Source organism: Grus americana, chromosome 1, assembly GCF_028858705.1.
Source record: "Grus americana isolate bGruAme1 chromosome 1, bGruAme1.mat, whole genome shotgun sequence".
Taxonomy (NCBI): domain Eukaryota; kingdom Metazoa; phylum Chordata; class Aves; order Gruiformes; family Gruidae; genus Grus; species Grus americana.
This window is the reverse complement of record NC_072852.1, coordinates 74,573,033-74,595,538: the sequence shown is the minus strand read 5'-3', so window position 1 is coordinate 74,595,538 and position 22,506 is coordinate 74,573,033. Positions and strand designations below refer to the sequence as shown.

At 39.0% G+C, this 22,506-nt stretch overlaps 1 protein-coding gene across 19 annotated transcripts in view; it reads right to left on the bottom strand.

Moving 5' to 3' along the window:
• The window catches only part of SOX5 (SRY-box transcription factor 5), a 655,394-nt gene that overhangs the window by 87,701 nt on the left and 545,187 nt on the right, over positions 1-22,506 (bottom strand). For 14 of the 19 annotated variants that reach the window (XM_054804269.1, XM_054804526.1, XM_054804608.1 and 11 more), the window contains 2 exons: positions 14,761-14,884; positions 1,664-1,749 (listed from right to left, as the gene is read on the bottom strand). In XM_054804269.1, the coding sequence (XP_054660244.1) occupies positions 1,664-1,749; positions 14,761-14,884 (210 nt within the window). The remainder of the gene's footprint in view (positions 1-1,663; positions 1,750-14,760; positions 14,885-22,506) is intronic. The other 5 variants (XM_054803810.1, XM_054804085.1, XM_054805047.1 and 2 more) reach the window with 1 other exon arrangement.

Genomic DNA, 22,506 nt, shown 5'->3' with positions numbered 1-22,506 from the left:
TGACAAAGCCTATTTTAATCAGAATTCTTCAGCCCACCACATGCAGAGATACAGCCCAAAGCTGGTCCTGAAATGAAAGTAAACCATCCTCCCAACTTACTGGAGCACTGATGCATTATTTTAGGACTAGCTCAAATGACCGCAAAAATAAGGAGACTTAGACTCAGACCTCTATTTTCTCATTGCTAGATAGCTCCATTTTTTCTTTTTTTTTTTTTCCCCCTCTTTCTTCCATATGTGTGTTCATGTGTGTTTGGCTATTATAAGCACTTTATCAATACTGACGTTGCTCCTCAAAATTCATTTCAGAAGGATGACTTTTATGGCTCCCATGATTCTTAAGCCGCCTACGTTATTTGTAACTCACAGAATCAGAAACTAACACACAGACAGTGTAGCTTTTCATACAAAGGCACAATAGGAATGAATGTATTAACCTCTGCGGTGCATGGAATGTGTCAGCTTACACACTGGCAGCTATTTCTGTGAAACTCAGCTAACTTCCGCTGGCTGTGTTAAAATAAAAAAAAAATCTTCCCCAGAACTATGTCCCACGCTCTCATGTGCTGGCCAAACAACTGAAATATCTGATGTTGTAGAGAGTCTGCTTCATACTGATGCTGGCCAAACTGAGTTTGAGAATGCATTTTACACATACTGTTTATAAATGCTGAGCTTTTCCAAGCAGGTATAAAGCTCTGCCGTTCCATGTGACTTGGCAAATAATAATGAGCAGGGAGACAAATTAGCAATGGAGAGTATGGGAATTTTTTTGTTTCTACAAAAGAGTGTCAATCTGGATTTTGCAGAACTAGAGATGATTTGGATCTTGATTTCCATTGAGTCCCAAATTTTACCCAGCTTCATCCTACCACCAAAGCATACATGGCAGGTAACAAAATTCAAACTGTGGAGACGGACATCACATTTTCGTAATTCCAATGACTTGACAAGGGTTGTGGGGCTGATCAGGAATACCTGAGGCACATCTGCACCGCTGTCATTAAGAGCCATGGACACCCTAATACCTCCAAAATTTGGAATGATATTGGGAGTTTTGAATCACATATATCCAGCTACCAGGCCAACTTTTTAATGTAGCTCAAAAAAAATTCTTTAGTCTCTTTCCACCTGTTTTCTAATTGCTTATGTTAAATTAGTATAATCGCTAATTATCTGCACTACAGCAGTGCCTAAAATGTGCTGGGTACCATAAAACACTGTAGGAGGGGCCAGTCATTGCTCTGAAGAGCTTACAGCCTAAAAGGACATAATCACGTTAAGTGACTTTTAAGCAGTTTAAAAGTGCTTGTCAGGACAGAGCTTTTTCTGCCCGACAATGTGTTTACACCTAGCCAGACTTTACAGCCTGCATCCGAGCTAGCCAACGGGAAAGACAAGCAAACGTACTGCTCTGCGCAAATTTGAAGTACAAACCTAAAAGTAGTTGAATTGATGATAAAGGCACAAAACGGTAACAAAAAGTTCCCCCAAGGTAAAAGGAAAATGTGTATGATTTGACGATTCCTTTGCTTCAGATGCAAATTCTATGTGAAGACAGCAGACCAAAACCCCTGTTAATTGCATTGTGTTCAAATGGAAGAGAAAACTGTTTTTCATATTTACTTAACCTCTGCCTCTTCCGCATTGTTTTCGGACTTACCTGCAGTTGGAGTGGGCCTAAGCCTGGTGTTGCTGCGGCAGCAGCTGCCATGGTAGTTGGGATCAGCTGAACAGGGTAAGGGTCACCTAAGTAAGAGAATAATAGAGGCGTCAGCACCTTTTATCTACTCTCCACCTGCAAATTAAAGTCCTGCATTCACTCTTTCCAAAAGCCTTCTTTTGTGTGCCTTGTTGAGGCCTAATGAAAAGCTCTATTGTGCAGCCTTTTACTAACACTCTTTTCACAATTCTGGCTGAGAGAGGAATGTGAATAAAAGGCACAAGCAATTAAGGCGGAAACCTCATCCTTTTTCATGATGTATTTAGGGAAATGGAAAAAAAAAAAGTACACATTGATCAGAAGGCTGCACTTCAGGAAAAAAAAAAAGAAGAAAAAAAAAAAGGAAAGAAAGAAGGTGGGGGTGGAGGAGAAGCAAAGGAAAACAGTACAACCTTGATAAGATCACAGCATTAGAAGGGGACAAATTTACAAGCTTGTCCAGAATATGGAGTTAACCAAACTCTGATCACTGTTAGTAAACTGAGCCTCACACAGATCAGAAATGGCACTCCCTTGACTACTGTGTTTTCTTTTAGGTGAGAAAAAAAAATAATCTAGCTTTAGTTTCAGGGTTTGATCCTACAACAGAAAAAGCATGTGAAGTTAAGTAAATCAGATACAGGCCTCCAAAATCCCTGCGCCAGCTCCACTTCATGACTTGTGATTCAGTTTTGCTGCTGAGGCAAAACTACTTCAGTTTTAGTAAGAACTGCATCGTGCTGAATGAGATAAAGGGACCCAGTAAAGGTTTAAGAAGTTTTTGCAGGCATTTATAAAGGAAAATGCCCTGAGATGGCAAAAAACAAGATGGAGATGGGCATGTAACCGAGCACTCACTTTTGGTCACTTCTTACAGATCTGATTTGTTAAAAATAACTTCATACTAGCCTACCAACAAAACTATTAAGAAAACTGGTAAAAAATAATAAAAAATGTTACATGCATTATATCACTTCTACAAATGATAAAATGTTTAAGCACTTTCCACTCAAATAACGACCACCAGAGCATTTCTGTGTGTCCCTGTGTTCTGGTGGCATGCACGATTTCTGTAGCATTAAAACAGTCACTTGAAATGAGACTATGGAAAAGACTATGTACCTAAATGTTCCTGTACATTTTATCAGAGGTAGATTAAAAGTTTTCCTCCTTTACTGTGATTTTTTTAAGTGAACTGGGGAAAAAAAGACAAATTAAGAAGGCAATGCGGGCTGTTCTGTACAATCATCATTATTTATTATTGATCTGAAGTTTATAATGGTATCAAGCCTAAGTTACAGGAAAGAAAGGCAAAGAAATTTATCTCACCCTTTTGAAATGTTAGAAATAAGTTGTATCGGCGTATACATGTCAGCAATACTGCTAATTTTCATTTTTCCCTTTTATAAGGCAACCTCATTTACAAAGGTCTTTTCATTCAAGGATTTTGATCTCCTGTTAAGAATTAAATACCGTAACTTCTAGAAATGGAGGGCCAGAAGAAAATTGGGCTGGCAAAACATCTTAACAGATACTTAACTTCAATAAGCAGGCCTTCTTATATTTAAGAACATCTTAAATAATGCTTTGTTGACTGAAGCCTTAGAGTCTTTCAAGGCCAGACAGCAAAGCAATGGGAATCCAAAAGTCCACCCCGGCATCCTCATTCACAAATGTCTTTGCACCAGCACCAGGCCACAACTTCTCTATTTATTGATTTATTGTCAATGGGCAACACATTTCCTGGCTTGCTTGGATCCCCCCCCCCCCGCCCCGTGGATGCCATTGTTTTGCGTTTTCCAATTCTCCTTTAACTGAGGCATCCACTTTCTGTTTCATATCATGGACTGAATGAAACATTTCTCTGACTTGAAATTTTCTGGAGAGTTACCCTGTGACCCAAGCAGTGGGCCTTAAAGATGTGAACACATGGAGAAGAAAGAGACGGTGGTCAAAGACTCAGGGTCAATGGTGTTTAGCTGCTTCCAAAGTACTAGTAGCTCAAAGGCTAATCCCAGTATCATTCTGAAAGACTCCTCTCTAGAAAAGGACATTTTGTTCAAGAACCAGCCATGAGGAGTATATAATATGATTAATTTCTCAACTACAAAGAGAAGAACAAGGGAAAAGCTGCTCACTGGAATGTTGATTTTACAGCCCATTAAAATTTTCAGTTACAAATGACTTGTATTAAAACATACATATTAAAAGATTAACTTCTACGCACTGTCCCACATTCTTCTTCTCTCCACGCACATGTATAAGCCTCAGCCCATCTTCCCACAACCTCATGCTAATTCATAAATTCCACTATTCTCACCTCCCTCAACAGCCAGGCAGATTCTCATACCCTCATCTGTTGTGGTAATTCCTATTCTTTACAGTTCATTTGGTAGATATATTAAGTTGATGCCTGTGAGAGAAGAACATGCTGAAGTCCCTCTGGCCATGTGCATACCCCATGGCCATGTGCATGGTCACAACTACTGGTTTTGGTGGCGTAGGTAATGCCTCTGGGACTCTTTAGGAGGCCATGCTAGAAAGCAACTACTACACCAATACATGCTAGCGTAGGTTTTTCATAATTCTAAGGAAAAAACTCAAATTCATCCTAAAAACAGATTATAGCTGTGCAGAGCTAGGCTCTCCTGTCTACCAGGTTGGTTTTTTGTTAGTTCGCTCTTTAAAGGGTTTTACATTTTTCCAGTGCCCCAAATATATTTTTAACAAAGAAAAACAACAAAGAAAACTGGAAGGCTTCTGTAACCTATTATGAATCTTTGTCTCGTTAGGCTTTGGTAATACCCTCTGCTGTCTTGTGCTTATTGTAGGGGTTTAACAATTCTTTTTATGAAGAAAAGTACACCCTGCCTGTGGCGACTCTTTCACAAGTGCTACGCATATACAGTACATCCACGTTACTGCTCCCACGGTACAGACACGGTAGCAGCAAAGAAGTTGGAGAAAGGTACGCTAATGAGTAGAGACACCATCCGGGTTAGCCATCCACTGTGTTCATCCTGGTACAAACGTCTAACAAAAGATAGCTGGTGTCTGGAGGAGCTTACCGCCCACAGGAGATGAAACACAAAAGAGCGAGGAACGTGCTCAAACACGGTGCCATGCCCTCGGTCACACAACAGGCTGGTGGAAGAGCTAAGATTAAAATCCACAGACAGCTCTTCAGGCAGTGCCTTTCCCAGGGAAAGATCCAGGCCCCGTATCAACGAGGAGGCCAAGCACTTGTATACATACTCACATCACATAGTGCAGGAGCAGCTACCACCCCCCAAAATACTAACAAAGGTTTCAAGTCTCCTCTGATAAATATGTACCTGCTCGCTCTTTGCTGATACTCCAGAACATGGTACCTCTTTCTACTGCCCTTAAATTTATTCCCATATCAGACTGAAGGTTTTGCCTCAACAGTTCTAGTTAATTCTGAAGTCTGGGAAATGCATGGCCTAACTATTTCATTACTTCTTCAGTAAATATCTTATTTTTAGAAGTAAGAAAGTCGCTACATTTTTCTCCCAAGCTCTGGGAACATTTCAGGAATGTGAGGCAAGATACACAGTTATTAGAAATAGATATTTCCCAAGCCATTCACAATAAATTCTCGAACAACTACATTATATTACAATTCACAAAATTCACTATTAATCTACTAATGCATGCAGGCAGGAGCGTACCTCCCTACATCTTTCAGCTACCAAAAGAAACATTTTGTGCATGCCTTTCATGTTCCAAACTTTCTCTTGTTATGAGTGGACTTTTCTTGTAAACAAAGCATTATTAGAGAAGTTCTGTTGTTGTTGCTTTACTTTAGTATGCTATATGGTAAAATCTGGAGCAGGTTAAAGGCTGGAATTTTTAATTTAAGAACAAGGTAAAAAATATTTAATTAGCTGATATATTCCTCTCTAATATATAGTTATTTCCCAGCTACCTTGTGACATTTGAAGAACAGAATTATTCAAGATTGACTACATGAACACAGAGCACAGAAGAACGTATGTGCTGGTGCACCTAAAGAAGTGAAGGGGATATGTCAGCCTGGGGGAGCTGATGGGGTATATCAGACGTGTTGGTGCACACTGTGCGCAAAGGAGAACACCAGTGGCTCAGGGAAGAAAGAAGGCAAGGCTGAACCCTCAATTCTGTGCCAATTCTTTATTTCTTTATCCTTCTTTTGGTCCGTTTTCCACAAACATACCCAGAACCTCTTTCCTGATAATTTATGCACTGCAACTTCTTTCAATTTCAAATCACACCTTCATCCTTGCCCAAAATAATCTTCCAAGATCTTGCTTACAAGAGGATTTTTCATGAAGTACATTCACTTTTAAACCACTCTTTCTATGAACTCTCCCTATCATCCTCCACTGAAAACACTCTTCTGCAAAAGTAAGTTGTGGTACAGAGCCAAGTGGACATCCTGTCCCAAAACGCAAAATAACAACCCTGTATGGTTAGGAACTTGATTTTCAACTGCCTAGCTAGAAGCTCACGGATATTAAATGATTGTATACTGGCGGAAATACAACAGTGGCTCTTAAACCATTGATATGTTTTACAAAATTTTATCAAAGGAGTTTAGTAAGTTAAAAAACATTACGATTTTTTTTTAAGAGAAAAGAAAGCCTAGCAGCTAACATTATGTGTGTTGCACCATTCACCTAAACTCCTAAGATGTTTTTTGTATTCCATTTTCTGTCACTCATCTCATTTATTCTCCTTCATGGTGTAATCCCCCCTAGTGTCTTGTCTTGTCTCCTGACAGGCTGCAAGCTCTTCAGAGCAGGCACAATTGTCTTTCTTGCTATATAAATCAACTTACATGCTAATGTTAAATTATAATGTTTTGACAGGATTTTTAAGTTGAACCTGATTATATGAAACAATAGAACTCTCTGATTTTTTTCCTGAAATTTTCTTGTTTAACAAAAAAAGATACCAGAAGAGGAGAAGTAGGGGTTTTATTTCCTATGATTTTTTTAAAAACTTATTGTTTTCCTCCTACCTGTCTTTCAGGGAGAGCAAGTGAAAAAAGTTGGAGGTCATGGAAGGAGAAGAAAAAAAGAAAACAGTGTAAAGAATATAAAGAGTAGGAAACAAAAACAAATTCTTAAATTATAATTTCCAAAACCAGAATGCTAAACTAAATTCCATGAAAAATACTGGGATAAACATTTCCTTATAGTAGATTCGGTTGAATGAAAAGGAATTCTACATTATCTTCCCCCATTTTTGACAAGCTCTAGAAAAAGCCATAATAATTTTACACTCGATTTATCACTTAAGTATATTTATAATGAATAATCACAGCTGATGGCTATCTGACAGGTAAGCCAATGCATCTCTTTCCACCACTCATTCATTCTCATCCTCATCACCATTTCCCTTTCATTTCTTTGGTGTGATGGTGGACATGTAGTAACGGAAGGCTGTGAAAGGCATGAGCAGCATTCCCTGACTTCTGCCTCCAGGCATTAGGAATTTAGATAAATAAGAAAAAGAGTATGAAGAAGATGATACCACCAATGGCTTCCAAAAAGAAATCCAAACTGGTTTCCTGATTGTCTTCGAGGATTGGTCTGGACAGCACTGACTAAGCACTGCCTACATGAGATTGGCCTATTTTGTATTTTAGAGAAACAATTCAGTCTTCAGAAGTGATGGCTTTGGAGGGACCTAAAAGCAGCCTTCCAATTCCTATGAGGAGGGGATCAACAAGAGAGGACCAGGCTCCTCACAGCAGTGCTTGGTTGGAGGATGAGAGCCAATGGACAAAAAGTGAATCAAGAGAGGATCAGTTTTTCCCCATGAGGACAGCCACACGTTGAAACAGGCTGTCAAAACCGGGTTGTGCAGTCTCTGTCCTTGGAGGTTTTCAAGCCCTGACTGAATAAATCCCCGAGTAACCTGGTCTTATCTCCTAGATGATCTGGCTTGGAGGAAGAGGTTGGACTACAGACCTTCTGAGATGCCTTCCAACCAGACTAATCTTATGATTTCCAGGGTGTGTCTATTTTTTTTTTTTATAATATACTTGTTGAATGACAGTTATTCAAAAGCCCTGAGTACCAAGGAAAGCCAATGTATTTCCACAGAGTTTTTTACATGCTTGTGAATTTCAAAATCAAGACTTTTATTTGGTTGCCCAACTATGGATAATAGTGCCATAATGCCAGACATCTTTTATGGCCTACAAACTGAACTGGAACTATCAGCCTGTTTTCACAGGACCCCATTATTTTGCTTATCTATTTTGTTTTTGTTAGCATTACTGTGAGAAGCCACACATAGATCAGGGGCTATAGGATTTTTTCAGTTAGAAATAGTCTTTAGTTGTGCTGTTATTTTTTGCAGCCTTGATGCCTTCCGTTGCATTTTCAGCATTACAGAAGTGACACATTCTCATGTATGCTAAAAGACAAAGTTGTTACCAAAAATTCCTCCTTCTTGCTGTTTCTATCCACAATGCTATTACTCTTTTCTTATGCTGGGGGGAACGTGAGGGTTTAGTCATATGCTCATTCTTTTCCAAGGCATAAACAGTAGCCTTGAAAGATGACTAGCATCTTTATAAAGAAGCTACAGTATCTGGTCTTCACAACACATGGTTCCTATTTTTGTCATTCTGATAAAAGCATAGCGATGTCAATATTTTTTTCTTGTGATTTGGTGATTGTCAATGACCCGTATGTCAGCTGATACAGCTGACACAGTTACATCAGAAATTAGTGCTCAGTCTCTTTAGAAGTCAGACACATGGACACTGAGCACAAGAAAAATTATAAGACAATCCACATGATACTCCATTAAACAATGAAACATGACTGACTAAAAAACAGAGATACATCAGCAAATTTCCCTGAGGAAGTTTATGGTATTTAACTCCTAAACATTAATTTTACTGTACTGTATGAGGAACCAATTAACTGAGTTTCATTTTTATCGGACATTGGAATTATTGTTCAGAATACAGATGAACAGTAAATTCAGCATATTTTAATTTTATTAGGCTTGGCTTGTTCATCTCACACATTTTTGCCGATTTTAAAAGGTAATTGGATATTTCATCAATAACTTTGTGTGCATTATTTTATTTAGAACACTTCCAGCAGCAATGAGCCGATATGTAAGACACATACAATGTACCCATTGTATATTCAGATTTTCCCCCACTAATTGGATATGGTTGAAATAGTGATTAAAGCGCTTTCAGAAAAACTCATGTTGATGACATCTGACTGGGAACACAATATGATTTGTTACAACAAATTATCCACAGGGGAGAGGAGAAGTGGGCAAAGAAAAATAATTCTTGTTTCCAAAATTTGGCATATTTCCATAAAAAGCACATAGGTATCAGCAAATAAAAGGCTACTTAGAAGCTTTCCTGAGAATTTGTGAATAACCTGGAAAATATATTTGGGGCAAACCCCACTTCCAGAAATACAGACTTAGTAACTATTTTTTCCTGAGAAAACAAATACTAAAAATCTCCATGTATTTCAATTTCTTGCACACCTCAGTTTAGAAAACAAAGTATGTTGTTTTTCATCTCTCCAGAGAAGAAACTATCTGGAATTCAACAGCTTCAATCACACTGAAAAACCTCGGGACCGATACAACATATCACACTGTCGTAAGCAGCTAGTCAACATTTCACTTCCTTTTTATCGGGATCATCAAATGCTGAAAGAAGCAATGGAGTGCAGTTTCCAAAATGAATCTTACTGAGCACCATTAATTGGGGAGGACTCATCTTCTTTACAAAGTTTGGGCTATTCTGTATCTTTTAGTGGAAAGCTAATTGTAAACAGTGCTACTAATGCAGAACCACAGAGAAAGCATGGGGAAGCAATCTGTCCTGGGGCATTCTGCTCCTTACAGTTGTTGAAGAATACCCAATCTTTGTTGAAGAACACCCAATCTACCACTGTTCTCAACCTAACTCCTCCTGCCTTTTCTGTAAATCGCTACCCAGAAGCAGCCCCTTTTGCTTTCCCAAATCTTTATTTCATTCCCTTTCTTATCTCTTACACAGGAGAGACAATCATGCCTTAGTATTCCACATACAAATCTATACATATGTGCATTAATAAAATGATCACACTACCTACGACTGAAGAGCAGCCTCCTCTGAGGTGGAACTATGCAGTTTTCAAAGGGCACAATACAAAACTTATCTTCTATCACTTACACTGTTTTAATACTTTTAAAACACTTCACAAATATTAATTAGCTCTAAATAAATTCTAATTATTTCTAAGAGTGGCCCTAGCAGATCTCTATCATCTGGTGTGAAATCTTACTTCAGTGAAGTCAACAGCAACAGCTCCTCAGACCTCAGCAGAGCTGACATTTCACTCGCCATTGCTAAAATGCTGGGAGTCATGTATATTATCTAGCAAGTATCACGAGTGAAAGTGAACCAGTAATAGCAGCAGCAACAAATGATAGAGCTAAGGAATGCTGGCTGACAATGAAAAGAGAAGGGTTAATTGCCCCGAGCCAATCTGCATAGCCTAGATGTGGGAGAAGCTTTGCCACAGTCTGGGAAATACCATAATCGGGCTCTTGTTTGGTTTCAACATCAGCGGGAATGAAAGGAGCTCACCTGCTGCTAAACCCAATTGATATACTTAGGGTACTGGGGTTAACTCCTAACATCTGCTCATGCCACAGGTCACTAACTTAGTTAACACCCCACTTTGAAACATCAACTCTTTTCAAAGAGATTTGTATTATACATCTACATAAATATTACACATTATGTATATAATAAAATACATATCAAGAGGTTTGCATAAAAATCAAAATACTTAAATTCCAAATTGCACACAGTGACTGGATAAGCAGGGATGTAGCAAATAAGTAAGTAACCAGTATTTTTCTTGCTAATCATGGACAATATAGTCTATCGCATACTGCCAACTTATTTTTCTCATATGAAAAAATGCTTTGGATCTAAATAATAATATTAAGTATTTTACACACCATGCAATTATATCTAGGTATGGAGGTTAAAAATCAACTGGAAGCATAGATTATGAATCTTTTTCTCAAATAGAAATGTAATCCTAATAGAAGTTCCTCCCTTTTTCTCTGCCAATTTTACCACCACACAATATGCCATAGAGAAAAAAGGGGAAGTGTCAACTTGTGTAAATTGTCCCTTATGTAATGCAAACCATCTGTTTAAAAAAACAAAACAAAATGAAAAACCAAGCCACTCCCAAGCATGATGTGCTACGGAGAAAAAGAAAGAAAAGGAAATTTACTACATTGAATTGGAAGCCAAAGACCATGACCTGCCATGTAACCATGGAGAAAATATTTACCCCTCTCCTCCCTGTATTTACTCTATTTTGCAAAATATTTGGAGAAGTATAAGTGAATAATTTGCTCTGCTCATATTAGAGATTGATATTGTTTGCAAGCAGGTAGGAACCCAAGCAGAGAAAGCTCCTTGTTTTCAATAACAGACAGAACAGCTCTCGCACAGTGATGCCACCGCTGGGTCAGAAGGTCCCTGAGTCCCCAACCACTGGAACCTGGCAAAGCATAGGGGGACAAAGTATCGGTATACTCTTGCCCTGTTCTTACACTCTTCTCTAAGTATCTGCCATGAGAGGAATCTAAATGGGCACCTGCTATGAACTGTTACGACTATTTTTGTGTTATCTTCAGTCAAATCCTCAGAAAAGGAAATTTGTGTAGAGGAATCAGTACTCTTCCTTTCCACAGTCTCTCTCTGGATAAGTCATTAGTCCATCAGGAAGCACTGGTTGAGGAATCCCACCACATATGCTCTTTGAAACCACTGGGAGACATATATTTGACCCTCTGTTGCTCTAACATGGACAGGTGAATCAAAAAGCATTGAATAAGTTAGTTTGGTTTCATTATCTAAGCTGAATGAAAGAAAAATAGCAGTATAACTAGGTATTCCTAATTTTTTCTCTTTCATTGACCTCAAGGCTTGCTCACACATTCTCTTCCAGCTGCAGCTGTGCTGGCTGAAGAGGCCACTATCTCCAATCACAGCCCCCTGCCAAAGGTTACCACCGTGACCAGGCTGCTCGCTTAATCAGTTCCCAACACGCTGCCATTAAAATGAGCCAGCTCAGTTGAAGCAATTTTAACAGAAAATCCTTGCTATCCCAGCCTGGACAGAAGCAAGTTAAGGAGTGCTTAACCAAGAATCTTGGCCAGTATGTCAGAAGTCAGAGGCACAGTGATGAGCAACTGGAGGCAGTTGTCTCTTCTGCTACTTGGCCTGCAGACAGAAGGCGGCCATGAGGGGTGACCAACAGCACAAGTGACTAGAGATCTGCAGTGCCTTAGATGACATGCTGCTGAATTTGAGACACTCTTTTGGAGATCTGACTTTCCAAAGGGGCAGGGCACATAACAGTATAAATGTCCCTTTAAAGGGGTCCCCAACTGGACATCCATAGTCAAGGTACTCCACACCATTAGCTAGTTATGAAAATAATTATTGTCACAACAATTCCCTCTTCCTGCTCCCTCAGATTTTCAAATCTCCCTTTTATTGAGGAACAGTATATGAAAATTTTAATTGTTCTTTGTTATTTGTGACTGGAACTGAATTGTCCCATGGAGATTTTTATTGTTCCTATGTGCAGGTTAATGCTAGTAAATAACAGAATCATCACTGGAGAATTCCTGTCAATCAGCCATACAAAATAATTATGAAAATCTTTCAGTCCAGAAAAAAGGGTTGGTTTTCTAAAAGGACCAGGGAGATGTAGAAGTGATGCTCCATTTTCACAACGTACCTAAGTCAAATTTAAGACATACAATGGCAGTCAGGTAAAGATGCTGGTAGTGGGATCTTCAGAAGTTCACAGGAAGGCCTTGCATCCAAAAACAAACTCAGTGAAAGTTAAGCATTTAACATGCTGAGAAGTTGAGCAAGTAATCTGCTGTACGTTCTCCGTTGCAGTGCTATACTGGTACCCACTTTAGCTCAGTTCAAGCTAGCATAGGTGACCGTACCAAAGTTTACAATACAAACATTTGCTAACTATTTCTGAGACTAAGATCCTAGTGCCTTTGTCACTCTTCAAATGAAGACTGAGTCTCCTACATCACTCAGGTGCTTTAGAAAATTTTATCCAAAGCTCTTTGGTTTACAATCTACCACATCTTTGCCAAGAGGACTGATACACAGAAGGGCAAGCAGGAAAGTGGGAGAAATATGTTTTAATGGCCTGTCAAAAACATTACTCGATGTGAACATGTTATAGTTTTAAGGCAGCTACGTTTTTCATTGCTACAAGCCTTTTAGGTGTAGCTAAATCCGTATATGCTTTTTTATTTACACTAAACTGTGAGTAAAAAGAAGAAAATCCTTTGGACTACTTATCACTTTTCCTCAGCTTCTCAGTCAAATTCAGTCAAACATGCCAGGGAATCACCAAACACAGAGCTGTCTTTTTCCACTGGCTTCTGCTCAGCCCTAGACCTTGGCATGCTGTTAATTCCAAGCCTTACTGCCAGGAGTAGCAGCAACTTTGCTCTTTTTTCTTTTTAATTTTCAAGGTTACACAAACATGCGATGTCATATGTACTTCATGGATGTGAAGAACTATAGGACTGTCTTACAGTTAATGTACATGCAGTAAAAGGAAGGAAAAAACCCCAGTCTCAACTCTTTCTATCCAAACCAGACTTCATTAACATGGAACTAATTTAATCTGTCAGATATATCTAATGGGGTGCTTTCCTGACCTTTTCCAGGCCTACAGTTATGGTAGCATTCATATTCAGTGTGGCTTTCAGTTAAACATTCTGTAATGTGAATCACTACTTCTCCCATTTGAGAGAGGCTGAGTGTGAAATCACTGGAAGAACTGAATGAGCCTGTGCTTTGGTACTGCAGCTGCTGAGGGACATGGAGTGTTTTGGACAGTTAATTTTCAGTAGTGGTCCCAGTCTGTACAACATTAGGAAAAGGAATTAGTGGCCAAAGAAACGCAAGTTTGCATTCAAGTACTGCATCTGCAATGTTACAGAAACTGAAAGAAATCAGAAATTGTGGGCTAAGCCAGCTTAACTAAAGGAAACTTTTAATGTTCTGATTTTATGAAACTGCAGCAGTAGCAAGTCCTGAGTAATTCAAAACAACTCATGAATTAGTGAGTTAGTCAATGACACAGATGGATGCACTGACATGGATACAATAAAGCTAAACACCCATGCTAGAGAACAATAGAATAAGCAAGTCCTAGGTAACTCAGTAGGAACCTGATGTCAGAAGAGTTATACAAGCACAAATGCATGAAAACAAGTCTATGAAATTCATGCTCTAGCTCAGTCTATTCATGGAAATGGAGTTCCTCAATTATTCTTTAACTTCTATTTATTATCATCCTGCTGACAGGAACATGAAATCCTATAGAAGGTTTAAATAAAAATTCCAAAAAAATCTGGGGAGTATAGAGAACAATACAAATCTTTCAAAGATTAAAAATGTAGATGCTATATTTTTTAGTGTTAGGCTCTCATAAATATACTCATAGTTTGTGTTAGTCCATCAAACTGAAAGACATATGCTATCTTTGATCTCTGTGCAGAACCCCCGTTGAGATTAATGTGAGTTCTGTGTGAAGAAAGAGACTAGAATAGGCCCTCAGTTCACAAATAGTAAGCAGGCTGCTTCAGGAAAAAACCATATTTTCTTGCAACAGTGTTGAAATTTATTGGGAAGTTTCAAATAGCTTCTCTTCAGATGTATGTACGTATGTGTGGTCATGAGCATGTTCACTTGTCAAAAAGATCTGTCAGAAAGAAGGTGCACAAATCTACTTGTCGTGTGAAATGTTTTGCTGTTGCATTGAAACGCACACTTCATCTCTGACAACCTTTTCTCATACGATACCGGCTAATTCTCTATTTTACACTCATCTGTGGAAGTTAATGGCCTTGTCCATCTGGCGAGAGAGGTGATACTTTTATATAGATTGGCATGAAATTGTGCCCTATACCCACTTCCAGCTAAAAAAATCTACAGGACTTACTGCATCCCGCTTTGTAGCTGAAACCAGGAGGAAGAAGGAATCCTTGCTGTGCAGCTGCTGCTAGGGTTCGTTGGTCTGGAGGGAATACGGGAATCATTAATGGAGGCAGCTGACCCTGGACCTGCTGAACAGGAGAGGGAAAATCAAACGTGGAATTTTGTGGGGGAAAACGTCTGCTTACATGCTTTCTCGCACTTCTGATCTGAGAGGTCAGGTTTGAATATGCTCCTCCATAATGGGGTGTTCCAGTAGCATCGACTAGTCAGCCTCACCTTAATTACCAAAGTACTTCATGTGAATTACATTAATCCAAAATAAATCGAAAGACTCCGCTAACGCATACCTATATCCCCATTAATTATTTCCCCCACAGTCCATAATGCTTCACTTCTCTTTGACTGCAGGGTGGCTCTTTTATTGCACCGGGTAACAATATCTCTGTCTCAGACAGTAGCTTTCACCCTGACTGAGCCCAAACACAAAGATACACACACACAGAAGTACAAATATGTGCATAAGTAGCGTACAGCACGGTCAGTACTATTTTTCTGCCCATATACGTGCACTTATGGGTACATGTGAAAAGATAAAGTCTCTGAGATGGTAAGAAAAAAGGCTCAGAGACTTTATTCACAAATAAAACACAGCTAGCTATGTCTGAAGCATTAGCTGTTCAACTTTGCACAGCAACTGTACACAACCATGCAAGTCAGGAAATGGAAAATATTATATTGTAAGTGGATACTGCAGGGGACTTAAGACATGCAGAAATTAGTCATCAAAACTGGAAGTTGGCCATGGCACAACATCTAATACTATTGCTTTTACCCAGTTCTGTCAGTTTTTAATTGCTAGAAATGGACATTGTCTTTGTATTTCACCCAGATGAGAAACAAAAAGTTTGCTAGATTAAAATGTTAAATGGCTGGTTTTAATTAAAAAAAACCACTGTACTGACCAGATCAGTCAGTAAAGGCAGACTGACTCATTTTTTAAGAGAGGTCATCCAGATTTTTAATGGCACTGTAAAGCTAAGGCATGTGAGGTACGGATACATTATCAAAGACCTTAAGAAACAAGGAGAATTAGCGTGTTGATAGACAATCTTTTCTGGCGAGAGGCGTAAGAAGGTGTTACTCCCTTTGTTATTGCCTGCGCAGCAGAACTGGTGAAAGAGAACCTGTGCCAGCTCCTTGGTTGCCACAGTTCAGACTACAGCACCTTGACTTAATTTTATTTAATTTAATCTCCTGCAGATCCAGGAGATGTCCCGGTTCACCCAACACTGCTACAAGGCAGAAGAGTGATACGAAATTTGGGAAGGTAACCTCTTCATTTACGCCAGGACCTGTCGACACCTGTGTGTGTGTGCTGACTGCATCTTTATAGTCCGAAACAATTTGTAAGGATGGAGCGCAGGAGCGCTGTTGATGGGAATTCTTGCACTAGGAGATTAAGGTTGGGACTGAAGCTAGAGTAGATGTAGCTCTGCTCACTGAACTAACTCGATCCATTTTTTGTTACTTCAGTATTCTCCTTTCTATTCTGATCCTGTTAACTAGAAGACATATACTTTTAACTGGACTGCTGGAGAAAAAAGCATATAAAATGTAATTTATTCTCTATCCCCACTCAGTCACCCTAGAACTGCCCAATGTCTGCCTTTTCTTCATGCGTTTATTTTTTGTTTGTTTTGTTTGGGGGTTTGGAGGGTTTTTTAAAGACAAAGACAAAGTAACTGCATTCTTTTAGAACAAAAATGAACAGCCGTGTGGAATTTTTGCATAGTACTCTTCTTCGGCAAAAAGCCACAGAACTTTTTTTTTAAATGGTTTCCAAGGATGAAAGTGACTTTGCCAAGCAAAGAAGCTTCAAAACAGGACTCAAAAACACTAATAGAAAGACAGATGGTTCTACTAAGAGCTTTGCTGCCAAAAAAAATGTTAAAAAAAAGTGAAAAAAATGGAGTGATGTTATTGAAGCTGACTGCAAAGTTCTCTGATGACTGCAAATACTCTTGTCCCACTGCAAGTGTTAACTCTGCCTCCAGGGCTAATATAACTAAAGCACCACACACACACAAATTGTCATTGCCAAGCCCACAATGTAGCACAAGTCTGCACTTGATTCCAAGTGACTGCCAAATACACGAGCAAAACACCACACTGAAAAATTCCCATTTAGGAAAACATTTACCAGGAAAATGCCCTTTCTTCTTAAATCTGACTGCTGCATTTCAGTTTTTCAAATCGCTGGTCCTCTTTATCTCTCCAAGGGGCCTTATACCCACTAATTTCAAATGACACAACCCTGGTTGCATTAAGGAGGTAAGAGCTATAGAGTGATGAGGATGGTTTGCATGGATACAGAAATAACGCAGTCAAAACAATGTGATTTTCATTCCAGGATGGAATGTATGTAGCTCCACTCAAACAGCTACACTTCATTTTCTCCCAAATACAAATAAGTGCAAACATTAGTTTATTTTAATCCGGTGACCTGACACAATACAATACAAATTACGGACTCTTCATTTTTATGGCTGATTTAACTACTACATCTTAACTTTTGTTATGCTTATTATTATTACCTAGAATTGCTAGGATACAACTGTTTCAAGTGGCACAGAATACAGGCCCTCCTCCTGGGTTTTACACAAAGTGTGTTTTCCTCTCTCCTTTTTTTTCTTTTTTTTAAAGGCTATTACTACGTCAGCTACATCTCTCTCAAATGTTTTTTGTTATAAAGTTTACACACTGTCCAATGTTTTCTTGATGTTAACTTCTTGATACTGCATTTCTATTTTGAACGTAATGGATTGCAAATCAGAGCTGTTTTTCGGGCCTTTCAATTTGTTCTGCTAATGGACATATAAATAAGTCCATAAAAAGAAATACATCTTTAACAATCTAAAAATGCATATAGCTGTCAGGATTCTCCACTTGCCAATCTCTCTATGTGATTACTTCTTCTTAGCTGTAAGTACCTAGAGGTAAAGATTGTAGTTTAAATCCTCACAAAATTCCCAATGGATTTAATGGGCTACAATTTCACCTTGTAACTTCTTATCTATGTTAGGATATTAGTCTGGATGGTACCGATACAATCTTCTAAGGGCCTGTTTTTTCACTACACATACTATTGCCATGATGTCAGCCGATCACACAGTTCCCTGATCTTTCTTTTAATCAGATATCACATATCAGATGAACCAGAAATACTCTTGTACTGCATGGCAAACTGTAGAGGCATGGTATGCACAGAAAAGGCATATAACAGATATATGAATTGAATGTCATGAAAGCCATAATATTCTATACAATCGATTCACTAGTCAATGCATTCATACTTTCACACATCTCTGACAAATAATTTGGGGCAAGAGGAAAGATGGTGATGAAATGAAGGAAGTAAAACCATACCACTTGACATTTAGTTTATGAGACACACTTCCTTAAGGAAGCAGACACACAAAAGTTCAAACAGGCCAAGAAAGTAAAGGTTCTCTAATTCATAATGAGGGCAGCAAGCCATCTTCTGTAATAGCAAACTATTTTAGGAGCGGAAGAAACTACGACCAAGTTTCAACTAGAGCCCAAACCAAAATCAGGGACCCTTCATACTTGTCACTGAAAATCCAAAAAGGGGATGAGCTCTAAAGAACTTATCAATGAAAAAAACCAGCATGAGCACATGACAAGCAAATAATAGTCTATCTACTGTGCCAGTGGGAAACTGAGGCATCCAGAGTTGCCTGTAGAGATTTGCAATTTGGGGAAGTGCCTCACTGTATCTTTCTTTGTTTCAGTGCCTTTGAAAGATCTGCCCTTAAATGACTTATCGAAAGAAATTGGTTAGTAAACTTGGAACTGATTCGAGTTATCAAAGCCTGGGCCAGCATCTTCATAAATCTGTGCACGTGCTTTATGACTTGACCATACCAAAGCCAACCGCACAAAGATGTGTGTTCAGTGTAGCCACAGCTAGATTCCCAGCATTCCCAGCTTCATTATAATTGTAGCATTTCCGCCTAAATTTTGGTCTCCTACCTACTTTTAGGAACATACTATGGTTACCACAGCTACCTAAGCAGTAAGCAGTATGTTTTTAACAGTCACCCCTACTGTTTGTTACTAGCTCCTGCTGTGACTTACATAAATTTAGGCTGCAAACACTTGACAACTACAGTTCTACTCTATTTTCTGTAAAACGTCACGTGTGCTTTGGGTCACTATATAAATAGCTAGAGACAAAATAGTTTAAGGAAATGTTAAGGTTGCAAAGTTAGGCCTTGAAGGCTTAGGAAATGTCAGAATCGGGATAGCATGCCTGACCTTATTTTAGTCCGTTATACCAATGCATCCCGACACAGTCCTTAATTAAAAAGTTCACAATTTACCCCCTTCACGTGACTGTTGCTTAATCTAGTAGGCTTATAATATTTCTCAAGTAACACAAACCTGTACTTTCAACAAATCTAAGCCCTTAACATAGCAGCTGCTATTAGTTTTATTTATTTTATCTTTATACACTTCCAGCAATTTCATTTCCGCAGTTGCTCATTACATGTTTATTAGCATAAACTTTTATGTAAGTTTTCCTCTCTCCAAGATAAATATTTCAATACATTTCCTGGCATCTATATGTAACACTTTCCACTGAGGGGCGAATACTGATCTTCCACCCACCTCTAGTCCTTCAGAAGCAATTCTATCCATTTCGGTGAGACCGGTGATGGAGTAACAAATTACTTAGTGTGAATAAGAACGGCTGCTAAAAGCAACACTCCCTTCTCTACAAACTGACAAAACTCTGAGCAGTACTGTTCTCTCGAGCTCTTCAGAAGATGCCCTTCAAGAGCTGTATGAGCATCTTTGCTGAAATGATGTCTTACATGGCTTCTTCATGTCGAAGTGTGACTAATTTTTATTTTCATTTGAGTTTTTCTCAGCTGCCTCAAAGAAGTTCAGATTTTACATTCCTAGAACAGTGGATGTGCATGAATGATTCTTTTAACTATAAACTGTTGTATGAGTATCTTCTTGCCTGAGACTTGTTTATAAGTTAAGCATCTCTTCTACTGTATATGAAAGAATTCAATGCACATTTAACATGCGATAACATAAATCTGTCCTTCAAAAATGACATGTTTAATTGCATCGGTCCCCCTTCCTCCAGAAACACTTGGCTCATGGTGGCACACACTATGCTGAAGGACTGGATTCTTTAATTAGCATATGTGTTGGCCATCTCTTTCTCTCTCCCTCACACACCCCACATCTATCTTAAGGGAAATAAAAATATATATCCTCATATAACTACAATCTGCTATTTTCCCTTACAGTGACGCTTAAAATAAGAAAAGAAAATGTTGTTGTCCTCATTCTCCTCCCTACATCAGTTCCCTAAAACGACATAAGCGTGTCCTAAAGGAAGCCTTGCCTATCCAGGTAATGCAATGATCACTCTCCTACTGAGTTTGAGCTGGCTTTTTATGGGGTGCTTAGTGAGTGCTTAAGATGCAAAACAGAAGGCGGATGTCGAGCAGCAGAGATGCAGAGAGAAAGACACCGAGGAGACAGACAGCACACCCATTCTACCCCATGCTCTGACCTAATGCTTTGCTTTTACTGCTGATGGGCAGCTCGCTCCTCTGCCAGACAGACTGGTATAAGGGATCCCGACAAAGGATTTTGTGAATCTCTACCTGAAAATTCTTCTGCAGTGGATGATTTGAGCCCTAGTATTATTCTTCCCTTTGCTGCATAGGAGGCTTACACAATTCATACCAGTACTTAGCAAAATTCATCCTGTCTGAACACCTCCGTTCACTCAATAGTGGCACCTCACTGTTCACAACTGTTTGCAAACAGTGACACTGATCATAGAAAAACATGCTCTCAGAGTGGCAATCTTTTAAGAAGAATAAAAAAGGCTATTTAGGGAGGCCCCCCCACCCCCCATTACAACTCCACTAGCATAGGAGAGCTCTATGTGGAGTGGTAGTGTGGAAAAAATTATTAGTTTAATGGAATATGGAGACAATCCTTAACAGGTAATAGTTGGTATGTATGCAATTTGGCTCACGGAAAACACAAGGAACAAACTTTCAGGAAAACTGAAATGCATCTCAGAGAATTACATGAACATTTTTCATTTTAAAAAAGGAAGGCTTTTCAGGCTGGAAAACTTTCTGTCTTTGCTCAGTCCTGCAAGAGAATCCAGGCGTCACCATCCATCTCAAATTCATCTCATCCTAAAATCTGTAAGTACTACTAAATGAACATATGCTTAGCCTTTTTAACTGAAGTGCAGAGAAGTGTCTTAAACTGCCACATAGTACAGACAGTAGCTGTTTCCACATCGATAACTTGCTTTCAAAGGCTTCCCTCCTCCATTTCACACTGCAGAACAAAATGTGCTGGTGAGAGACAAACACCTCCACCAGCACTTTGAAGGACATAAGCCAAAAGGACCTTTTGCATAAAGGACCATCTCTTGGATAGTTCTAAAGTAAAAGCAGTATTACTTATTCATTTATGTAACTAAAATAAAGAACTTTAGAACACTTCTTTTATATTTGATTTGGTATAGAAAAATATACAGAGGAGGGAAAAGCAGTAAGATGACTTTTTCCCATTTGGGATGACATGCAGCAAGAAGCACTCATGCTTGTGTCACTCAGCGTATAAGTTATCTACAGGGCAATTCTGCCACAAAGGCATTTGAACAAATAGCCTAACTGAAAAGGAAGAGGCTACCCGAAATAAAAAGAACATAAACTGGAATTCATTCCAAAATGCAGCTGGTTTAAGTCAAAAGCCTAAAAGTTCACGCAGGAATGGCTGCACCAGACTATGTAACACCCCAGTGTGTGGGGTCCTCTGGCAAAACCAGAACTTTCAGAGCTACTGTAATTCAGGTAACAGCTACATGGGAAGACTGAAGTGCACTCTCAAAAGAGCCCTTTCTAATCCAAGCTCAAAATAATTTCTCTTTCCTTTTTAGAGAAGAAAAAGATCCATCGTTCGGCTGATTGAGCCATTTCTTTCATGAAGAGGTTAAAGTTAGCAGAGGACACAAAATTGGCTTTTGAGGTATGACGACCAGTGTTTGGGTCAAACTGACTTATTTCACCTTACTTAACATTCACACAAATACTGTTTCTTGTGCCATAGCTTCCAAGCACCTAGGCGCCTTGTTTAAATGTTAGCACCCTTCCTAGAAGAATAAGCCAGGACTATAATTGAAACCCACCACAAACCTGAGGCTGTCAAAACTGCTGATTTACATTGTATATTGTCCTCTATTTGTGTTTTTGCTGGCTAATAGCAACTTGCTCCTAAATAGAACTGTCATGTAGCAAGAGTTAATCTGCAAAGTCACTCCCTTCAAACTGGAAAATCTATGAACTTACATTAATGACTGATGCTACCTCACAGCGTATGATGGAGCATACAGTTCCCAGATGCTTGGTTAATGCTTTTCCCAGTGAGGTCTGGACCAGCGCTGATTGCTCTAGCAGTAAGCTATTCAGCGAAACATTTGTCAGTGAAAAGAAAACAGGTGTGAGATTTCCTGATGTGTTTTAAAAGGCAGCATGTAGGATAATTTCTTGAGCTGCACATGTGTACTGTTTTCTACAGTTAGCTATATATTGGTTCAGTTATTCAGATTATAACGAACTATGGGGATTTTTGTACATACCATAAAGAATCAGAGACAAAAATAAGTATACTTCCCTTG